General features: G+C 46.3%; 1 protein-coding gene across 3 annotated transcripts in view; it reads left to right on the top strand.

Annotated features, from left to right (window-relative positions):
* Window positions 1-19,910, top strand: part of CCNY (cyclin Y) — a 203,840-nt gene that overhangs the window by 21,820 nt on the left and 162,110 nt on the right. The window contains exons 4-5 of one of the 3 annotated variants that reach the window (XM_075997612.1): window positions 93-210; window positions 561-679. In XM_075997612.1, the coding sequence (XP_075853727.1) occupies window positions 667-679 (13 nt within the window). In that variant the 5' untranslated portion in view covers window positions 93-210; window positions 561-666. Of the gene's footprint in view, window positions 1-92; window positions 211-560; window positions 680-13,226; window positions 13,441-19,910 lie in introns of those variants that run through there. The other 2 variants (XM_075997613.1, XM_020284146.2) reach the window with 2 other exon arrangements.

The following is a 19,910-nucleotide window of genomic DNA, read 5'->3' as shown; positions in this document are numbered from 1 at the left end:
ACAATCCAAATAAGCTCATGTGTGTAGTAATTGCATAGAAATGTGGTAGGTATTCAGATTGGTGTTGCTTAATCATGCTATTTAATTTACAGAGCTTGGCTGCAGTAATTTTCTTGAGTGGATGATGTAGAGAAGAAGGCATTAGCTGAGAGCGGGAGACCTGGATTCCGGAGTGGGCAGTAACAGGCCGGGCCTGGTTTTACTAAGCAGGTACTGTACATGCTCCTTTTGCCTCCCTGAGAGCAAGGCTCTGAGCTATGTACCAGGGGCCTCTTTCTCAGTGGAGTTTCCTTAAAGGAATTGAACTTGTTTCCTGGGTTTGAGGTATATTCTTTTTTTTTTTTTTTTTTTTGAGACAGAGTCTCACTCTGTTGCCTGGGCTAGAGTGCCATGGCGTCAGCCTAGCTCACAGCAACCTCAAACTCCTGGGCTCAAGCAGTCCTCCTGCCTCAACCACCTGAGTAGCTGGGACTATAGACATACGTTATAATGCCCGGCTAATTTTTTCTGTATATATATACATATATTTAGTTTTCCAATTAATTTCTTTCTATTTTTAGTAGAGACGGGGTCTCGTTCTTGCTCAGGCTGGTCTTGAACTACTGACCTTGAGGGATCCTCCCGCCTCAGCCTCCCAGAGTGCTAGGATTACAGGCGTGAGCCACTATGCCCAGCCAAGGTATATTCTTTTTCACTCTCCCTTTTCACACAAAATAGAGTTAGGTTTTTTTTTTTTTGTCCTTTGGAACATATTTTTCAATGGAGAAGACCATACTTTGCATTTTGGAGATGTTACCATTTAAGATGTTTTAATAGGCTGGGTGCAGTGGCTTACGCCTATAATCCAAGCACTCTGGGAGGCCAAGGTGGGAGGATCGCTTGAGTGTAGGAGTTGGAGACCAGCCTGAGCAAGAGCAAGACCCTGTCTCTACTAAAATAGAAAAATTAGCCTGGCATGGTGGTGCACAACTGTCACCCTAGCTACTCGGGAGGTTGAGGCAGGAGGATTGCTTGAGCCAGGAGTTTGAGGTTGCTGTGAGCTAGGCTGACGCCACGGCACTCTAGCCCGGGCGACAGAGCGAGACTCTATCTCAAAAAAAGACATTTTCATAATTAAAAGGCACAGTTGAACTGTGCAAATACAGTTCCCTCACTTTCAGCTACTCAAGAGTACAGCCCTTGGGGAGGGGAAAGGAGGAGAGTCATTGAGATGGCACAGTCCTCCACAGGCCCCAAGCAACTGGACAGAAGGCATCTTAGTTTAAGTGGCAGCATAGCTAATATAATTTTACAGTAAGTCAAATAAAGTGGAGAGTAACATGTTCAGTGCCCACAGGCAAGAAACTGAACCAGTTGATGCCTTTTAGTCTAAGAACCAGGACTCTGTACAGAATGCCAAATTTCCAGGCTGTACTTTTCCTGCCTTGCATTTGTCTCTTGGTCTTATAGAGATGTCCTCCTGCCTGGGCTCTGGTCTATCACGGGCATGGACTCTAGTCTCCAACCCTTCCTTGTCTTAGCAAACCACAATGGTTTAGACAAAGATTAGCAGTGGGAAAAGCATTTGAAGTGAAAGGATTTAGCTGGGCTATTCATGTTTGGAGGCAGGAAATGCATGATTGCTTTTTGGAAAAGATAGATTCAAAGTTAAAAAGAAAAAAAAAAACAGAGGAAAACAAAATCAACACAGTTATGCATTTCAGAGATAAGCATTGTTAACAGCCTACCTATTTGTGAATATCCCTAAAAACATTTCTTTGTGCATATGTATTCATATGGATATAGTTTTCCATAAATGTGATCAAACGATACATTTAGTTTTGTAATCTGCCTTTTCTCTCAACACCAGTCCATGGCTTGCTTTCTTTCTTTCTTTTTTTTTTTTTTGAGACAGAGTCTCGCTTTGTTGTCCAGGCTAGAGTGAGTGCCGTGGCGTCAGCCTAGCTCACAGCAACCTCAATCTCCTGGGCTCAAGCCATCCTCCAGCCTCAGCCTCCTGAGTAGCTGGGACTACAGGCATGTGCCACCATGCCCGGCTAATTTTTTCTATATATATATTAGTTGTCCAATTAATTTCTTTCTATTTTTAGTAGAGACGGGGTCTCGCTCTTGCTCAGGCTGGTTTTCAACTCCTGACCTTGAGTGATCCTCCCGCCTCAGCCTCCCACAGTGCTAGGATTACAGTCATGAGCCACCGCGCCCGGCCCATGGCTTTCTTTTTTTTTTTTTTTTTTTTTATTCTTTTTTTTTTTTTTTTTTAGACTTGAGCCAGTTTATAGACCATGGCTTTCTTTCTATAACAATAAATATAGATGTACAACCATATCTTTATGACTTCATGGAATTCCACTGTATTCCATCGTATGTAACTGGCCATCATCATTCACGAGCATTTAGGTGGCATTCAGTTTTTCACTATTAGAAATTAAGTGGCAATTTTTAGTATATTTTGCCCAACTCACCTAACATCTATGAATATTAATATTCTTTTAAATTTTCTTTTAATCAGTAGCGCAGATTTGTGAATGGAAAAACCTGTTAGCAAGAGTGGAAGTATTTTCACTTCCTAAGAAGTCCATTCTTTTTTCTATTCCATTCACAGCACTGCAACGTGCACTTTCAGGGTATGTTAGGTAGGTAACCTAAGTCCCATTCTTGTCTTCTGTCTAGCCCTTTATACACAGAAGCTTCCCAAGGAAAAGGTGTGAGGAGGTTGGGGCTGAGCGGTACGAGCCTTTCCTATGGCTGATTTTGCTGTTTTTCCATCTGATTCCCTGTGTATTTTGTGCACCCCCATGCCCCGTTTTCCTCTGAGTGGTCCAGGTCCCCCAAAGTAGCTCCTGGCTGGACCCCCTTCCAGAGCAGGCCTTGTTCTCTCATGGGTCCGTTCTCTGTAGCTCCTCAGAGCTTACTGAGGGAAGGCGTGAGGGCTTATAGACACCACCCCCTTGTGTTTTTCCTTTCCTTGTGTGCTCGAGAGATGCCCCATTTGGCTCATCAGGTACACTAGCTGGCACTGTGCTAGTGTACACACTAGAGAACTGTAACATTTTGATGTGTGACTATTCCAAATGTCACTTATCAAACACAAGATGTGATTTTAAGGCCTTTAGTCCCCAAGGGATGGTCAGCTTGGAATTCTGTGCACCCATTAGGCAGTGATGCTATGGAACTGATCTCATTTTCAATCAGAAGACCCCAAATCCCTGGAACTGATGCTAAAAAATGTACAAGTGGAGCTGGTACAAAGGCAGAGATAGGGATTTTTACTTTTTTCTTTATATCACCATTGTTTTTCTTAGCATTTATTACACAGTGACCATTCAAGATTCATTAGAATTAATTAATTAATTTATTTATTTATTTATTTTTGAGACAGAGTCTCGCTTTGTTGCCCAGGCTAGAGTGAGTGCCATGGTGTCAGCCTCGCTCACAGCAACCTCAAACTCTTGGGCTCAAGCGATCCTCCTGCCTCACCCTCCTGAGTAGCTGGGACTATAGGCGGGCACCACCATGCCCGGCTAATTTATATATATATATATGTGTATATATATATGTGTGTGTATATATGTATATATATATTAGTTGGCTAATTAATTTCTTTCTATTTATAGTAGATACGGGGTCTCGATCTTGCTCAGGCTGGTCTCGAACTCCTGACCTCGAACTATCTGCCCGCCTCAGCCTCTCAAGAGTGCTAGGATTACAGGCGTGAGTCACTACCCTGCCCCATTAAAATTTAGCATCATTTATTTTGCCAAGGTAAGGTCCCCAGGAAACACAGAAAGATAATAATTAAGCAACAGAATTTGTTCCTGTGAGGTTTGTAACAGTCACTTCTCAGACTGTTGAGTGGCTTGGGGTATGACTTAGGGTATTCTATCACAGAGAAACCAGTGCAGTATAATCAAGTGTAACTTCACCTAATGGGCAAAACAAAGAATAGGAGTGTTGACAGGATCCACTGAAGCAATTTGGAGCTTGGAAAAAGGACAAGATGCTGAAGAGTTGTCAGGGCTGGATATAGATTATTGTGACGTACCTACACTGTTGGGAGCAATGGAAACTTATCCAATTACAGATCAGAGAATGCCCAAAAGTTCTCTAAGTTTGCAGTGTCAATAAGGAAACAAGGCTGGGCGCGGCGGCTCACGCCTCTATAATATTAGCACTCTGGGAGGCCAAGGCAGGAGGATTTTGCTTGCGGTCAGGAGTTTGAGACCAGCCAGAGCAAGAAGGAGTCTACAAAAACAGAAAAATTAGCTGGGCGTGGTGGTGCACTCCTGTAGTCCCAAGCAGGGCCACAGAGCAAGACCCTGTCTCAAAAAAAAGGAAAAAAAAAAACCTAAAAAAACCCACAATTATTTGTATAAAATGATACAAACTTTCAAATATTTATCAAGAGAGTCAAATATGTTCCTTTTTGGTTAAAATGACCTCAAAATTCCAACTCTAATAATTCCTTTTATGTAAATAGACAGATGCATATAAAATTGCTCATCTCAGAATTGTTTTTATTACACTGAAAAAGAAACAAATGAAATGGCCATTAACTGGGGAATAGTTAAATAAATTATGGTACATCTAATAAATATTTTGCAGTCATTATAAGTAGTTTTTTTTTTTTAAACATTAGCTGGCATGGGAAAATATTTATTTAGATAAAATCCGTGTGAGTTTGTGGGCTCTAGTATGAGGGACAGAGAAACAGTAGGGCTTGTGCTTGGGCCCTGAAGGTTAAGTTGGATTATAAAGGAGCAGGGGTGGGAGGGAGGAGGCTGCTCAGGGGACAAGGAGGTCACAGGGGTAGGACGAGAGGCTCCATGGAAGACACTGAGGGAACCGGAAGCACTTCTGATCGCTGGGGAGAAGGCAGACTCGAATGCCAGGCAGTGGGCTGGGTGTTTATTCTGGAAACAATGAGAAGCTACTGACAGATTTTAAGCAGGGGAATGACAGGACTGGAATCTATTTAGCTGCTCACAGGGTCCTCAAGGGCTCTTTTACTGCTGAATTATAGCTGCTGTGCGTTTTCAGTTCCTTGGAAGTTACTAACCTGAAGTAGAGAGACAAGCAAGTTAACGCAACTTGTTTTATTTATAACATACTGTCGGGTTCGGGTCGTGCTGGGGACAGGGTCTGAACTGAGGCCAGTGACCTAAGATCGAGGTATGTGAAGGTGCCTGGCGTGGTGTCCAATTAAGTCCCTTCCCATCACCAGCCAGCTTGGACTAGATAGACTTATCGCCTGTGTTTGGGAGGGTGTGAGGTGGCAGGAGCCACCTTCTCATCCTATTTCCGGATAGTCACAAGGAAAGCTCAGGAAGGAACCGATTTCCCAGGCCAGGTAGATGGTTAGCATATTACACACCAGGCTGTATCATAGAGTTTCCTGCTCCCAGGAGCCCTTGGCTGCAGTTCTGGGAAGACTGAAGGATTCCTGTGTCAAAGTCGTCATCAGACAATTCTTTTAACTTCCACGGGGACTAGTCTGCCTTTTGATGAGCAATTTCCTTTTTTCTTTTTTTTTTGAGACAGTCTCACTCTGTTGCCCTGGCTAGAGTACCGTGGCGTCAGCCTAGCTCACAGCAACCTCAAACTCCTGGGCTCAAGCGATCCTCCTGCCTCAGCCTCCTGAGTAGCTGGGACTACAGGCATGCGCTACCATGCCTGGCATGTATATATTTTTAGTTGGCCAATTAATTTTTTTCTATTTCTTAGTAGACACAGGGTCTTGCTCTTGCTCAGGCTGGTCTCGAACTCCTGACTTTGAGCAATCCTCCTGCCTCGGCCTCCCAGAGTGCTAGGATTACAGGCGTGAGCCACTGCACCTGGTTGAGCAATTTCCTTTTGCTACCTAAATGTTACCTGGGCTCCAGAGCTTGCCTGCTGCATCCTTCCTGTCCATTCTAGAACTGTCTACGGGGAACCCAGTACATATGACTGTCCCCTAGTTCTCTGTCAGAGTCCCTGTTACCTGGAGGCCAATCAGTGAAAACTGTCAACACGAATACATAAAACTCTTACCAAAGAATATCAAATCCTGGCCAGGTCAGGATTAGGTTTGGCTGCCTATAACTTGGGAATTCAAAATTATGGTGGTTAATACAACATGGTTTATTTCTCTCATATGAAAGAAGCTTACAGGGACATTATCTCAGTTCATGGCTTCCATCTTCAAGGTCATCTGGTGTGCAAAAGTGGCTGCTAGAATTCCAGCCATCGCGTTCATATTCCAAGAAGCAGAAAAGACAAAGGTGTTTTAGAGAGCTTTCCTGGAAGCTTCCACTCATGTCTCACGGGCCAGACTTAGCCGGTGGCCAGCTGTCATCTTTGAGCTGGGCATGTTGCTGTTCCTCACAAAACAGTAGGCCTTGTAACTACGGGAGACAGGAGAACAGGCTTTGGGTAAGGAAATAGCAGCTTTTCCCACTCTGACACTTGACCCTGCTCGATGCTGGACTTTCACTTATCCGAGTACATCCTTGTTGTCAGCGATCACATATACATATTCTGTTTCTATTCTTGGTGTACATGGAAGGTTAAAGAAGGTAGAGTTTGCGCTGTGTGAGGTGGCTCACGCCTGTAATGGTAGCTGTAAGGTTTTTCGGCGGTGGCAAAAAGAAAAGAGACACAGAAAGAGAAAGAGTGGGGGGCCAAACCACGTGGCTTTATTATACACTCGTGGACGAGGTTCTGGGGCCCCAAGAGCGAGGGGCCCCAGAAGTTGCTGCAGTTTGAAGGGGCTGAGGCCTTTTATATCCTTTGGGCCTGGCTAGGGACTTTTGGCAGGAAGAGCTGGGGATTTTAGGAGGGACTGGAGGTATTTGTGGAATCCAGGAGCCAAAACATTCTTATCTAGGTGGACATCTGGGTGTGGATCCTCTCAGCGGGGCCTGGCAGTTTTGTCCTTGGTGGGTCTGGTCTCATGAGTCTTTTCTTTTTGATCCAGGGAAGGGAGGGGGCCGCCACCAGCCTTACAGTAGCACTCTGGGAGGCTGAGGGAGGAGGGTCTCTTGAGGCCAGGAGTTCGCGTCCAGCCTGAGCAACATAGAGACACTGTCTCTACACAAAATTAAAAAATTAGCTAGATGTGGGGTTGCATGCCTGTAATCCCACCTACTTGGGAGAATAAGGCAGGAGGGTTGTTTGAGCCTAGGAGTTTGACTTTTCAGTGAGCTATGATGGTGACATTGCACTCTAGCCCGGGCAACAGAGACCCTGTCTCAAAAAAAAAAAAAAAAAAAAAAAGGTAGAATTTGACAAGAGAGATGTCAGGCTTCTTAAGGCCATTTAGTCTTGGGACAGATGGTGGATTCTCAATGGTGAGGAAGATAAACCAGTTTACAAATGTCCTTTTCCAGATACCCAGCGACTATGGGTGTCCCCTGCTTTTTCATGTATTCCATAAACAAAAATCTTACGTTTTTAAATATGTGGCACAAGTGCCATCTCCCTTACCCCCCCTATGCCAGCACTCTTCCCTGCTGAGCTGGAACATGACCTCAGAATCCTTCTTAACACAATGTTAAGAAGACTTGGCACTACTGGTCCAGAAGACTTGGCACTACTGTTTAGATCAATTAGCCATCCTTATTTTCTTGTGGGAGTTTTCATTCTGACAAAAGAATCTCTGGGTATGATTCTTTATTTCACGGGAATAAATCTCGCATGGTGGAATTTTAGGTCTATCCACAGGCGGTAAATGCAGGTATTTTAGGCGACAGGCTTGGCATTCTTCAGATTTCGCCACTGAGTGGCTCGACATGTTCTAAACTTGTTCTTTTGTGACTGTTTACTTTACTGGACTCTGAGTTTCCCAAGGGTGGGAACTGTATCTTATCTACTTTTGTAGCCCCAAGGTGCCTGGCACTCCGTACACTCTCAAGAAACATGTTATCAATAAATGAATCACTTGCATTGGTCAAGGTCAAGTAGCTGTCAAAGTAAATACTTGCTGTGTAGCAGGTTACCCTGCGGACTGCTTACCACCGAGGAGTAAACGGAGACCTTCTTTGGAGAGGAGCTTGGTGACAGGAAGAGCAACGGTGGCATAACCGGTCTCAGTTATTTCATGACTGCCCTAGAAATGTTTGAGTAGCTGACACGGGAAACTGGCTACCGGGTGAAGCGGCAGCTATACCCTGAGTAGGTTATTTTTCTGAGAAGCTACAAATTATCCTTCTTCTGACCAAAGGTCCAGGGCCTGGGCTTAACCTGGCTCAGTGTTTTCTGTGTTCCAGGAGCTGATTCAGGAGTTGTGCAAATGATTGATTCCTATTTCACAGATGTGAGTGTGGCTGATGTAAGACTGCAATTATGCTCCACCTGATTCAGTTACGGTAGCTTATTCTTGCTGATTTGTTTTCGTAAGTAGATCTTCAAATCATCCAAGTTCACACTAATATTGCTTATGCTTTAAATGTTGTGGTTCCCCAGTAAATTTTGTTAGGTTTAAAAAAAAAAAACTACTACTGTTAAAAAATGTGAAGAGCCCTGACTTAAGCTAGTTCACCCAAGGTCCATATTTACCTCTTTACGATGACCAAATACTTGAATAGTGATTATGGAGAACAATGAGGGAAAATAATTCCTGAATGATTCTTTCTGCTAAAAGAGCAGGATGGGGCCTGGTGCAGTGGCTCATTCCTGTAATTCCAGCGCTTTGGGAGGCTAAGCCGGGAGGATCGCTTGAGGCCAGAAGGTTGAGTTGAGACCAGCTTGGGCAACACAGTGAGACCAGTTTCTGCGGAAAAAATGTAGGGAAACAGAGCGAGACTCCGAGCAGGGTGGATATATATGAGTGGATCCAGGGTGATGTTTTTTTTTTTTTTTTTTTTGAGACAGAGTCTCACTTTGTTGCCCAGGCTAGAGTGAGTGCTGTGGCATCAGCCTAGCTCACAGCAACCTCAAACTCCTGGGCTCAAGCAATCCTGCTGCCTCAGCCTCCCGAGTAGCTGGGACTACAGGCATGCGCCACCATGCCCGGCTAATTTTTTGTATATATATTAGTTGGCCAATTAATTTCTTTCTATTTATAGTAGAGATGGGGTCTCGCTCTTGCTCAGGCTGGTTTCGAACTCCTGACCTCGAGCAATCCGCCCACCTCGGCCTCCCAGAGTGCTAGGATTACAGGCGTGAGCCACCTCGCCCCTGGCCCGGGGTGATGGTTTTTAAGAAGGCTAAATGTTTTGGAGACAAGCCCTGGTTATAGTGCCCAGTGCTCACCTCTCCCTTCCAGATTCCCATTCTGGGCTAGATCCATACCTACTGGGGAACTGTCCCTGCGTTAGATTCCCAAGTGATACGGTGCTGGAGATACTGTCACCACATGCACAAGCGTGGCCTGTCTTCTTACTCTGGGCAGGAGGGCTAAGCCCCACAGATATAACAAGGCTCCTTTACCCCTTTATCACTCTTCTTAAAAGTCTAGAACTAGGCCGAAGCAGGCAGCTCCCAGCTTCCTTCAGAGAACAGAAAAGAGCAAAGGAGAGAAGCAGCACTAGACTCTTTTCCATTCACAAAGTCCTGGAGCCAGGGTGGATGCAGCTGAGAGGGAACCTCTTGGACTTTGGAATGAGAGCCAGGTTCAATCCTGTTAGGCCATGTCTCAGTATTTTGACCTTGGGTAGGTTTTCTTAAGAGTTAAAGTGTCTTTATTTACAAAAAGGGGGGATAACAGCATAGACTTGGATGTAAAAAATACCTAGTACAGTGCGTGGCATCTAGGAGGTGTGCAACAGACGACGCCTTCTGTTGTCATCACTTTGGCATCACACTGCCTCTGCTCGGAGTTGGTTATTATTCTGTAATTTTTCCTACGGTGTCACTGTGTCAGGTGGGGGCATTTCTGCCTGGAGGATGTGTGTGTGTGTGTGTATTGGGGGGGCTGGCACACAGGTAAATCACTGCAAGGCTTTAGCAACTTTCTTTCCCCTCCAGCCTTGTTGACCAAAGTCACATTCCTGAATAAGTGCAAATGGGTGCATTCCTAAGAATACATGAGAATGTCACAGAAGGGGGGTGGGGATGGTGGTGACAGAGGGACAGAAAAATCCCCGCAGACCGGTGGCTATACCACCCTTTGGTAAGGGTGTGTGGCTACCTGGACCCCTAGTCATGTCTTCCCCCAGTTCCAGCTGCCCTTCCTCGTTAACACTGCCCAGTGACCTGCCTGGATGGGGAATGCGAGGCCAGCCACGTGGTCACCTAAGTGCCATTTGGTCTCTCTCTCTCCTCTTAAGGCCTTCAAACCATAATGTGAATATAAATATTGTAAATTTTATGATTAAATAAAAATTGCTGGCCAGGCATGGTGGCTCACGCCTATAATCCTAGCTCTTTGGGAGGCCGAGGTGGGTGGATTGCTCGAGGTCAGGAGTTCGAAACCAACCTGAGCAAGAGCAAGACCCCATCTCTACTATAAATAGAAAGAAATTAATTGGCCAACTAATATATATAGAAAAAATTAGCCGTGCATGGTGGCGCATGCCTGTAGTCCCAGCTACTCAGGAGGCTGAGGCAGCAGGATAGCTTGAGCCTAGGAGTTGGAGGTTGCTGTGAGCTAGGCTGATGCCACGGCACTCACTGTAGCTTGGGCAACAAAGCGAAACTCTGTCTCAAAAAAAAATTAAAATATTAAAAATTACTTAACGTGCCTGAGTGCACATGCCATACACATATGGTTCAACGACTGGGTGCTTCCACTGGATGCCCCAAATTACACAGCAGCAATCAGAACAGACAATAGCAGACCCCCCTCTCCCAGTATTCAGCCATCTGACCCACACGCTAGAGCCCAGAAAATCTGAATGTACACGTTCACTGACTCGCAGGTATGCCCCGATCAAGCCTTCCTGGGAAGCAAGAAGGTCAACACAGCCTTAATAAACAGCATTATTTTGTCTTGTAGCTTTCTACCCACTCTCTCTGGGGCTGCAATTCTCTAGAACTCCCCTTTTACGTTTCCTCTCTCATCTGGTCAGCGCCATCCCTTTGCAGCCATTTATTTTCTAGGGACACCTGCCCCTTATCCTAACAAATGGCACTAAGACAGTTCAGAGTCTGGAGCTTTCTTTATACGGACCAATAAACGTGTAAACATTACTGTGAGATAAAGGGACAGCACAGGTTAAAAAAACGACTAGATGTAGAGAATCACACAAAATGTTTATAAAGCCTTTGACAAGATGTCCACACATCGCTGATGCTAGGTAAATACCAATGCCCTTACTCCTGTTTCTTTTAGAACCTGGATCTGTCATTAATTAGCACTGAGACCTGGGCAAATCAAGGCATTTCGTGTCTCTGGGCCTCAGTTCCCTCATCTATGAAATTAAGAGGGTTGTACCAGATTTTATTTTTATTTTTTACTGTTCAAAAAATATTTCCCCCCTGGAGCTTCTCCTCAGGACTCCTTCATAGACTGGAAAAAAGGGTTAGGAAGGTTGTTTCTGCCACCTTGTATTTTACCCCCTAACAAAGGCAAGAAGCAGCGATCTTTCCAGTGGGGACGGTTGGCACTGGGGACACTGAGTGGGGACAGGAACCAACAAATGTCGGACGTCTCCCCTGCGCCAGGCACTTTCACTCGAGGGCTGTCCGGAAAGTACCCAACCATGTACTAATAATATGAAAAAGTGATATTAATAATGTCTGGATACTTTCCGGACAGCCCTAATGTACCTCGATCTTAGTCCACCGGCCTCAGTTCAAATCCTGCTCCCAACGCGACAAAACCCCGAGATCCTTTTATTTTTATTTTTATTTATTTATTTATTTATTTTTTTTTGAGACAGAGTCTCGCTTTGTTGTCCAGGCTAGAGTGAGTGCCGTGGCGTCAGCCTAGCTCACAGCAACCTCAAACTCCTGGGCTCGAGTGATCCTTCTGCCTCAGCCTCCCGAGTAGCTGGGACTACAGGCATGTGCCACTATGCCCGGCTAATTTTTTATATATATATATATATCAGTTGGCCAATTAATTTCTTTCTGTTTATAGTAGAGACGGGGTCTCGGGGTCTCGCTCTTGCTCAGGCTGGTTTTGAACTCCTGACCTTGAGCAATCCGCCCGCCTCGGCCTCCCAAGAGCTAGGATTACAGGCGTGAGCCACCGCGCCCGGCCCCGAGATCCTTTTAAAAGCAAAACAAGGAGAGGTGATGCGTTAACTTACTTCTCTCCACCTCACGTTCACCTCCAAGGATCTCAAAACACACTGCAGCTACTTCCACATTAAAATAGCCCTGGGTCCCCCCCCCCCAAGATTTATTTCAGGGCTTAAAACAAGGTCACCTCAAAATAGAAGAAAACTCCCAAGTTAAGGCACGGCTTCTTCTAAAGGCTTAAAAATAAAAATAAAAATAGAAAAGCCAGCCCCGTCCCGGAGAGGCGGGCGCAGCCTCAGCGCACCGGGCCGCGTCGGTGTCCCCAGCCCGCGGCCCTCACCCCTCCGCGGCCCGGCGCTAGGCCCCGTCCTCGGCCGCCCGGGAGGCGGAGGAGGCGGAGACCGGGAGGGGAGGGCAGCGAGTCGGCGGGCTCCCGGCGGCGAGCCCCGCGACCCCCGCCCGCGACAGGCGCGGCCCCCGGGAGCGACCCCACAGTCGCGCGGGGCGGCGCCGCCGGGACCTCCTCTCGGCCGCCGATCTGCTTCCAGGGCAGAGGGAAGGGCGGCGACGGGGCGGGGCGGGGCGGGGGTTGCGGCGAGGGCGGGCGCCGACGGCGGGGGCGGGCGTGCGAGCATCCTCCGGCCGCGCCGCGCCTCGCCGGGCCCCGGGCCGCGCCCACGCCCGCCGCCGCTCGCCCTCTCCGCCGGCCGCCGGGCGCCCACACGCGTGTCCCCGGCTTGAACCGGAACCGCTTACGGAGAGCGCCGCCGCCGCCGGGGACCGGGCGCCGAGCGACCGGGAAGCGCGGGGGGAGGCGGCCTGCGCGGCGCCGCCCGCCATGGCCGCGGCGGGCTGAGGTAGGCGCGGCGGCCGCAGTCGCGCCGACCCGAGCGCTCGTCCGCCGCGGACAGGCCCGCTGGGCCGGGGCGGTCGCGCGCGGAGGCCGAGGGGGAGCCGGGGCCGCCGCCCGCTCGTCGCCGCCGCCGCCGCCGCCCATGGCGAGGCCCCGCCGCCGCCGCCGCTGCTGACCCGGCGGCCGGCCGCGGCTTCCGCCCCATCCCGCGGCGGCGGGCGGGCGGGCCTCCCCTCCACGCCCCCGCCGCCCGCGCCCCGCGCCCGCCCGCGGCCCGCGCCCGGGCACCGGGAGGAAGGCGAGAGCAGCCGGAGTCGGGGGGCCGCCGAAGATGGGGAACACTACCTCGTGCTGCGTGTCGTCCAGCCCCAAGCTCCGGAGGAATGCCCACTCCCGGCTGGAGTCCTACCGGCCCGACACGGACCTGAGCCGCGAGGACACGGGCTGCAACCTGCAGCACATCAGCGACCGGGAGAACATCGACGGTGAGCGCGGGCGGGGCCCCCTCCCGCACCCCAACCCCGCACCCCCAGTCCCGCCCGCGACCCCGGGCTCCGGCTGCACGCGGCGCGGCCCGGCTGCTCCTGCCTTCTCAGCCGGTCTCCGTAACCGGCGCATAACGGGGTCTCCGCCCGCGTAACCCCGGCGCCCCGCAGCCTCCAAGCGGCCCCCTCGCTGGTACCCCGGAGTGAGCGGCCGCGGAAACTTTGCGGACTGGGGCTCGGGAGCCCCGCAGGGCCGGGGGCAGGGGCTCGTGGGTCTCGGGGTGACAGGAGCCGGCTGGTGGGTGGGCGGGCGCGGCCGGGGAGCCCGGGGTTCCCAGGCACTGCCTGCGCGCAGCCAGCAGCCAAGTTATGCACGAGAAGGGTGAGAGCGTTTGTCCTTTAAAAAGCAAAGGGGATGGCTGAGCCTTGGCAGCACTGAGGAACGAATTCCCATTTTGGAATCTCGGTGTCTACCTGGAGTTGGAGAACCCGGTTGGCCTGAGTCAGTTCCCTAGAACCTAACGAATGGACCACAGTTGGCTGTCTCCGACTCCATTCTCCTTAAAAAAAAAAAAAAAAAAGGACTTTGGGGGTGGCGGTTGCAGGGTTAGCGTCAAATAGTGTCTCCTGAAAATGCTTTTAAAAGATGGTCGGGCTGGGCACGGTGGCTCACGCCTGTAATCCTAGCACTCTGGGAGGCCGAGGTAGGCGGATTGCTCGATGTCAGGAGTTCGAAACCAGCCTGAGCAAAAGTGAGACCCCCGTCTCTACTATAAATAAGAAGAAATTAATTGGCCAACTAATACATATATAGAAAAAATTAGCCGGGCATGGTGGCGCATGCCTGTAGTCCCAGCTACTCAGGAGGCTGAGGCAGGAGGATCGCTTGAGCCCAGGAGTCTGAGGTTGCTGTGAGCTAGGCTGACGCCACGGCACTCACTCTAGCCTGGGCAACAAAGTGAGACTCTGTCTCAAAAAAAAAAAAAAAAAAGATGGTCAGACAGCTTTGGGTTAAGTCATTTCAGACCCAGTTTTTTGCATGGGCCTGAATTACAGTCCTGTGTATTTCTCATTGATCTGTGGTGACTTTGGGTTTGGATTAGAGTTTGTTTAAAATAAAAAGTTAAAGGACTGATTACTGCATCTAGTAATGTTTTATTTTATCAGTTTTGCAATACCTTTAATAGCACTATTTTATCAGTAAGCTCTATGACCTAACAGTAGCTACAGAGGGATATTTATGCATCAGACTTAAAATACAGTTTATGTAATTTTCAACTTAAAAAGATTTGAAATTGGAAATACATTTTTGTGATAACTTGAATTTTCTTTTTTTAACCCATACATCTTTTCACAGTCTAGCTGAACTAATCTGAAAAAATTTTTTGTGTGAATGAATTGACAAAACTCTTAATTCATTCTTGTCATCTTTAGGTTGGAGCATTCCCTCTAATGTGGAAAGCCATATTTAAACTCTGCTAAGGGAAAGAATTTTCTCATTGTTTAGCTCCTTTTAATTTCTTCTAAATAATGTCATCTTTTTAGGACAGCGGCTTTATTAAGTGAGTACCATATATAAAGAGACTAACAACATCTGGTTTCTGTAATAGGTGCTTAGTAAATTATGGTTCCATATGACGTTTCTAGCGCTGTTATTTTAGACTTCCTTTATCTTAACCTACACTTGATGTCTTTGAACTACAGCCATACTTTATTTTTAAATTTATGCATATAAATGCATCTAGAAGGATATGAAAGCCAGATCTGTCTTGATCACTGCTATAGGTCCAAGCATCTGAAAGAAATGTCTGCCATATAATATTCAATAAGCATTGTATTTTAAAGGGATGAATAAATAAATGAATTTAGTATGGAAAGTCACTGCCCAGTATTGTACAATGTTGATAGGCAAAACATTTGGAAGTAATTTCCTTTTTATGCTGTGCACTGATATCTGGTGGAGGCTGTATATGTTTTACATGTTGGCTCAAAAAAAAAAAAAAGGAAAAATAAAAACAAAAAGATTCACATTTCTTAGAACCAGGGTACATACTATTATTATAGACTGTAGTAAGGAAACAGAGGTGTCAAGGATAGTAATTGTAACCAGCTTTTTGTCGCTAAGGCGTAGAAGGATTTTGTCAGAATATAGTAGTTTTTGTTCCTTTGCTTGAAAGAAATATAAGTTTCAGTAATGAAGTATTTTTGAGAGAACATTTGGAAGACTACCACCTCTTGTTTTGCAGATTCAGGGGAGTTTGAGAGAGTATAGGGCAGGTTAAGGGGATTTCTAGTCTAGCCTGTAGTGTCCTTTCACTCCAGAACCAGAACCCAGTTCAGATGATGATGCCAGTTTAAACCCAGAAATACTAAGTCACCATTTGAACAATGTTCTTTCTGTCTCCCAAATTCAATAAATAATACTTCTAGGATTTATCTAACCAGTGGTTCTCAACGTTGGTTTCAGTGGGAACAGAAATCTAGGGCCGGTGTTGGTGTTAATGTGTATATTTAAAGCTCTCCAGGGCGATTCTAAGATGCAGCTAGGTGTGGGAATCGCTGGCTGGGTAAATCCTGATGTTCAGGGATGTTTTTGGTAGAAATTGATCCAGTATCAGAGACTGGGAGAAGAGAACAGATTTGTTTAAGTTAAATAGTGTGTATAAGTCTGTCCAGAAAGTATCTAGCCATGCAATATGAAAAATGTGTTAACAGTGGCTTGATACTTTTGGACAGACCTTGTATATATCTATATCTATATATGTTTGAACTTCTGAGTTATATTGATTGTCAGATTATTAGCAAACGTTTTAAGACTACAGCTTAAGAATTCTTGATTCTGGTATATATCAAAAGCTGAAGTGCTCAGGTATCATGTTTCTTATAGCTTGAAAAATGTCCCAGGCAGCAAGTATTGAAAGGTTGAGAGAAGTTTCTGGGTCTTCTATGAGTGAGCTGCTTTAAATTACAGAGATATGATGTATGTATCCATGTTTTCCCCAGCCTACTCCCAAACACACAAAGGGATAATATTTTTCCTGTACAATTTCAGTGACAATTTTGCTGTCTGTGTATTTAGACTTCTATGATAGATACCTATTGATAACTTAATGTGTCTTTGTACTCACTGTATCTTAGTATATCCTCAGTATATAACCCAATCTTAGTATTAGGTTATTCTTATTTTTGAAATTTGTATGAGATTCATCTGCTCCCTAAGTATTATTTCTCATCAAAATCATGCAGAGATTGAGAAAAAACAACAACATGTAACAATAACAACGACAACAATTGCAGCCCATATATGTTGCTTACTCTGATCCAGATGCTGCTTGAAGTGCTTGGCTTCTATTCATTCATTTAGAACACACAATAGCCCTGTGGGTGATACTGTCCTTACTTTCAGACAAAGAAATGCAGCATTGAGAAGAGAAATGACTTGCCCAAAGTCACACAGCCAATAAATGGCAAATGGAAACTTTTCATCAATGCTCAACTGGCCGTCATACATTAACTAGTCTGGGTTGCCTTCTGGGCAGCGTGTCCGTTGTCATTGCAGTCATAGCGATAGTTTCTCAGAGAAGCAGCTTCATCTGTCGGTAACAGTTATTCAGTCTAGACTTCCGTGATTAGATTATTTCTGTGGGAGGAGAAAGGGAGGGATGGACTAAAGAGAATTTAAAATGTGATGAGAACTAATAAATCAGGATACTTGTAACAGCTGTACCATTGTGTCAGTTTGGGGTTTTGCTTCAAAATGATTGATGGTAACTTATCTTTACAGCTTACCTGTCATCCTTGACAGCTTGGTTTCTCTGGCATTCTATATCTTATCTGTTAGGAAAGCTTGGCGCTCTGTCTTCAGAATATATCCAGAATCTGACCACTCTCAAAACCTCTCCTGCTGCTCTTCTGAAGATCTAAGCAGCTGTCATCTATGCCAGCCCACCTGGTCTCCCTGCTTTCACCCTTGCCCGCTCCAGCCTGTTGTCAACACAGCAGCCCTGGCGGAGATCCTTTTAAAAACTTTAACACATCATTCGTCCGCTCAAAAACTGCAGCGACTCCTAATTGCACATTGAATAAAAGACATTTCTTCTCAGTGGACTCCAGGGCCTCGGGTGATCTGCCTGCCCTCCTCAACTCACAGACTCGCTTGCTCATACCTGCCACGCTGGCCTCCTTTCCTGTTCTTCCTGGAACACGCCAGACACGGTCCCACCCCGGGGTCTTTGCTCTCTGTCCCTCTGCCTGAAATGTTCTCGGTGTATCTTCTTGGCTAACTTGCTCTGCCTCTGGTCTTAGTTCAGGTCTCACTTTTTCAGGGGGGCCTTCCCAATCACCTCATCTACCATCCCTCCTGCTACCCACAAGCAGTCCTAGCATACAGTCTCTGTGCTGCTGTTTTTTTATTCCATATGACCTTATGATGCGCTGGATAAGTATATACACATGTAGTAATAACTCCTTCCACCTACTAGCATGTAAATTGCAATAGGACACTTTTTGTTTGTTCACTGAAGTAACCCAAGTGCCTAGAACAGTGCCTGATTCCGTGAAGACGCTCTCTAAATATTTGTTGAATTAATGTGTTGAGTGAAGCCAGCCATTTAAGGACATCTAAGTGAGAACATCGTCCTGTGTATTTACTGGGTGAGGGGAAGCAGGAGGGAAGGAGAGAGCGACGAGGATTTGTCATAATAAAGAAGATTGGCCATGAAACTTTGTGGCTTTGTTTGTATTTTAACCTGAGAAGGAGCAGATAGGGTGAAGTCCTGAAAAATGAAACTTAAGAATGGTTTTAAAGCATAACAACAACAACAACAACAAAAACCTCACTCAAACTGAAAGGAAGCCATGGCTAATGGAAATTGGTTTAACATTGTATTATGTTTAGTCTTTTTTCCTTGTCTCTTTCAGTAGATGACTTTAGCTGTAGCCTTACCTCCTTAAGAATCAAAATGAGGCTCAACGGGCATGGTGGCGCATGCCTGTAGTCCCAGCTACCCGGGAGGCTGAGGCAGAAGGATCACTCGAGCCCAGGAGTTTGAGGTTGCTGTGAGCTAGGCTGACGCCACGGCACTCACTCTAGCCTGGGCAACAAAGCGAGACTCTGTCTCAAAAAAAAAAAAAAAAAAAAAAAAATGAGGCTCAAACGCTTAATTAACCAAGAAGTAGTAGATGAACATATGCAATGGTGAACATAACCACTACTGTTGGTTTTCCTTTATTAAATGTGAAATGTCTTACAGGAGATGCAGTGAACAGTATTTGAACTCTCTATGGCCAGAGACAGTTACAGCCAAGTCTGCAGCTTAGAGGTCATCATAAGCACCCAAGGGACAACCAGAAAAAGTACACTCGCTGTTGAAAGGCTGGGGAGACACAGGAGCAATTTAAAATCTAAGTACCTCTCATAGTGTGAGCTTACTTTGTAGCTCTGGATTTCTTTGGGTATCTATCACCTATTTAACGTCATCTCTTTGGTGCTCTGGTCTTGAGTCTTAGTCCCACATTAACATTACCAGCCGTGATGGGCAAAACCATTCCTGTGGACTTTCTTTCCAGGCAAAGATTTATTAGCCTGCAAGGTGTGCGAAGACAAGCATGGACTGGCTTCGTATTAGTAAGCAGTGTGGAGAGGTTCAGTTTAAAGATTTGCCAAGAGAGCCATTCTCCGCAGCACTGACTGTGACTCAATGACCTATTTCCACTTACTTTTCCTATTTTCCTTTGTCTTTTAAAATCAGGGAGTTGTTTGCACCCACATCCCCATTTTGTAGGTGGGAAGACTGAATATCAGGGGGGTGCAGCCTCTTGCCCAGCTCATGCAGATCATGGACGTGGTAGTAGAATTTACTGTGTTAACTTTGGCCCAAGAACTGTGCCAATTGCTTGGCCTGTATTATCTTTCTTTGTCTTCATCTCATTCTCCCCATTCTACAGGCAGAGAAATCAAGCCTTAAAAGTTAAGAAATCTGCTGAAGGTTCCACAGCTTGTTAGTGGCAGTTGGAATTCAGTCTTCTGTCACTTGCCTCCATGCCTCAACTGCCCTGTGACAGCTAATTAGGGAATGATCCATGTCTAGAATCCGAGCCTCCTGGTGCCTGGCTCAGCCCACTTTGTTTTATAAGAGATTCACAGCCATTGCCTACGTGCTTCTGCCTAGAAATACTTTGTGATTAGGATTTTTACTTTGCTGCCTGCTTTTTGTGAAGAGTGAAGACTAAATAATTTTGTGGAATGGCAGATTTTTCTCACCCTCTTCTACAAAGCTGATTGTCTTGCTTTTACATTTCTGGCTAGAGGAAACAAATGCAAAGATTAAATTGATTCCTAGCTAGGAAAGGGAAGAGAACCAAAAAGAAAAAAAAAATACCAAGAAGCAGGGTATAGGAGTGGCTTTGAAATTTGGTTTTAATCACACAGGGTCGGAGATTTAGCTCCCAGTGTGTCATGTTGGACTTAC

The sequence above is a fragment of the Microcebus murinus genome, chromosome 25, assembly GCF_040939455.1.
Source record: "Microcebus murinus isolate Inina chromosome 25, M.murinus_Inina_mat1.0, whole genome shotgun sequence".
Classification (NCBI taxonomy): Eukaryota; Metazoa; Chordata; class Mammalia; order Primates; family Cheirogaleidae; genus Microcebus; species Microcebus murinus.
Note: the sequence above shows the minus strand (reverse complement) of the source record. Positions and strands in the feature narration are given on the sequence as shown.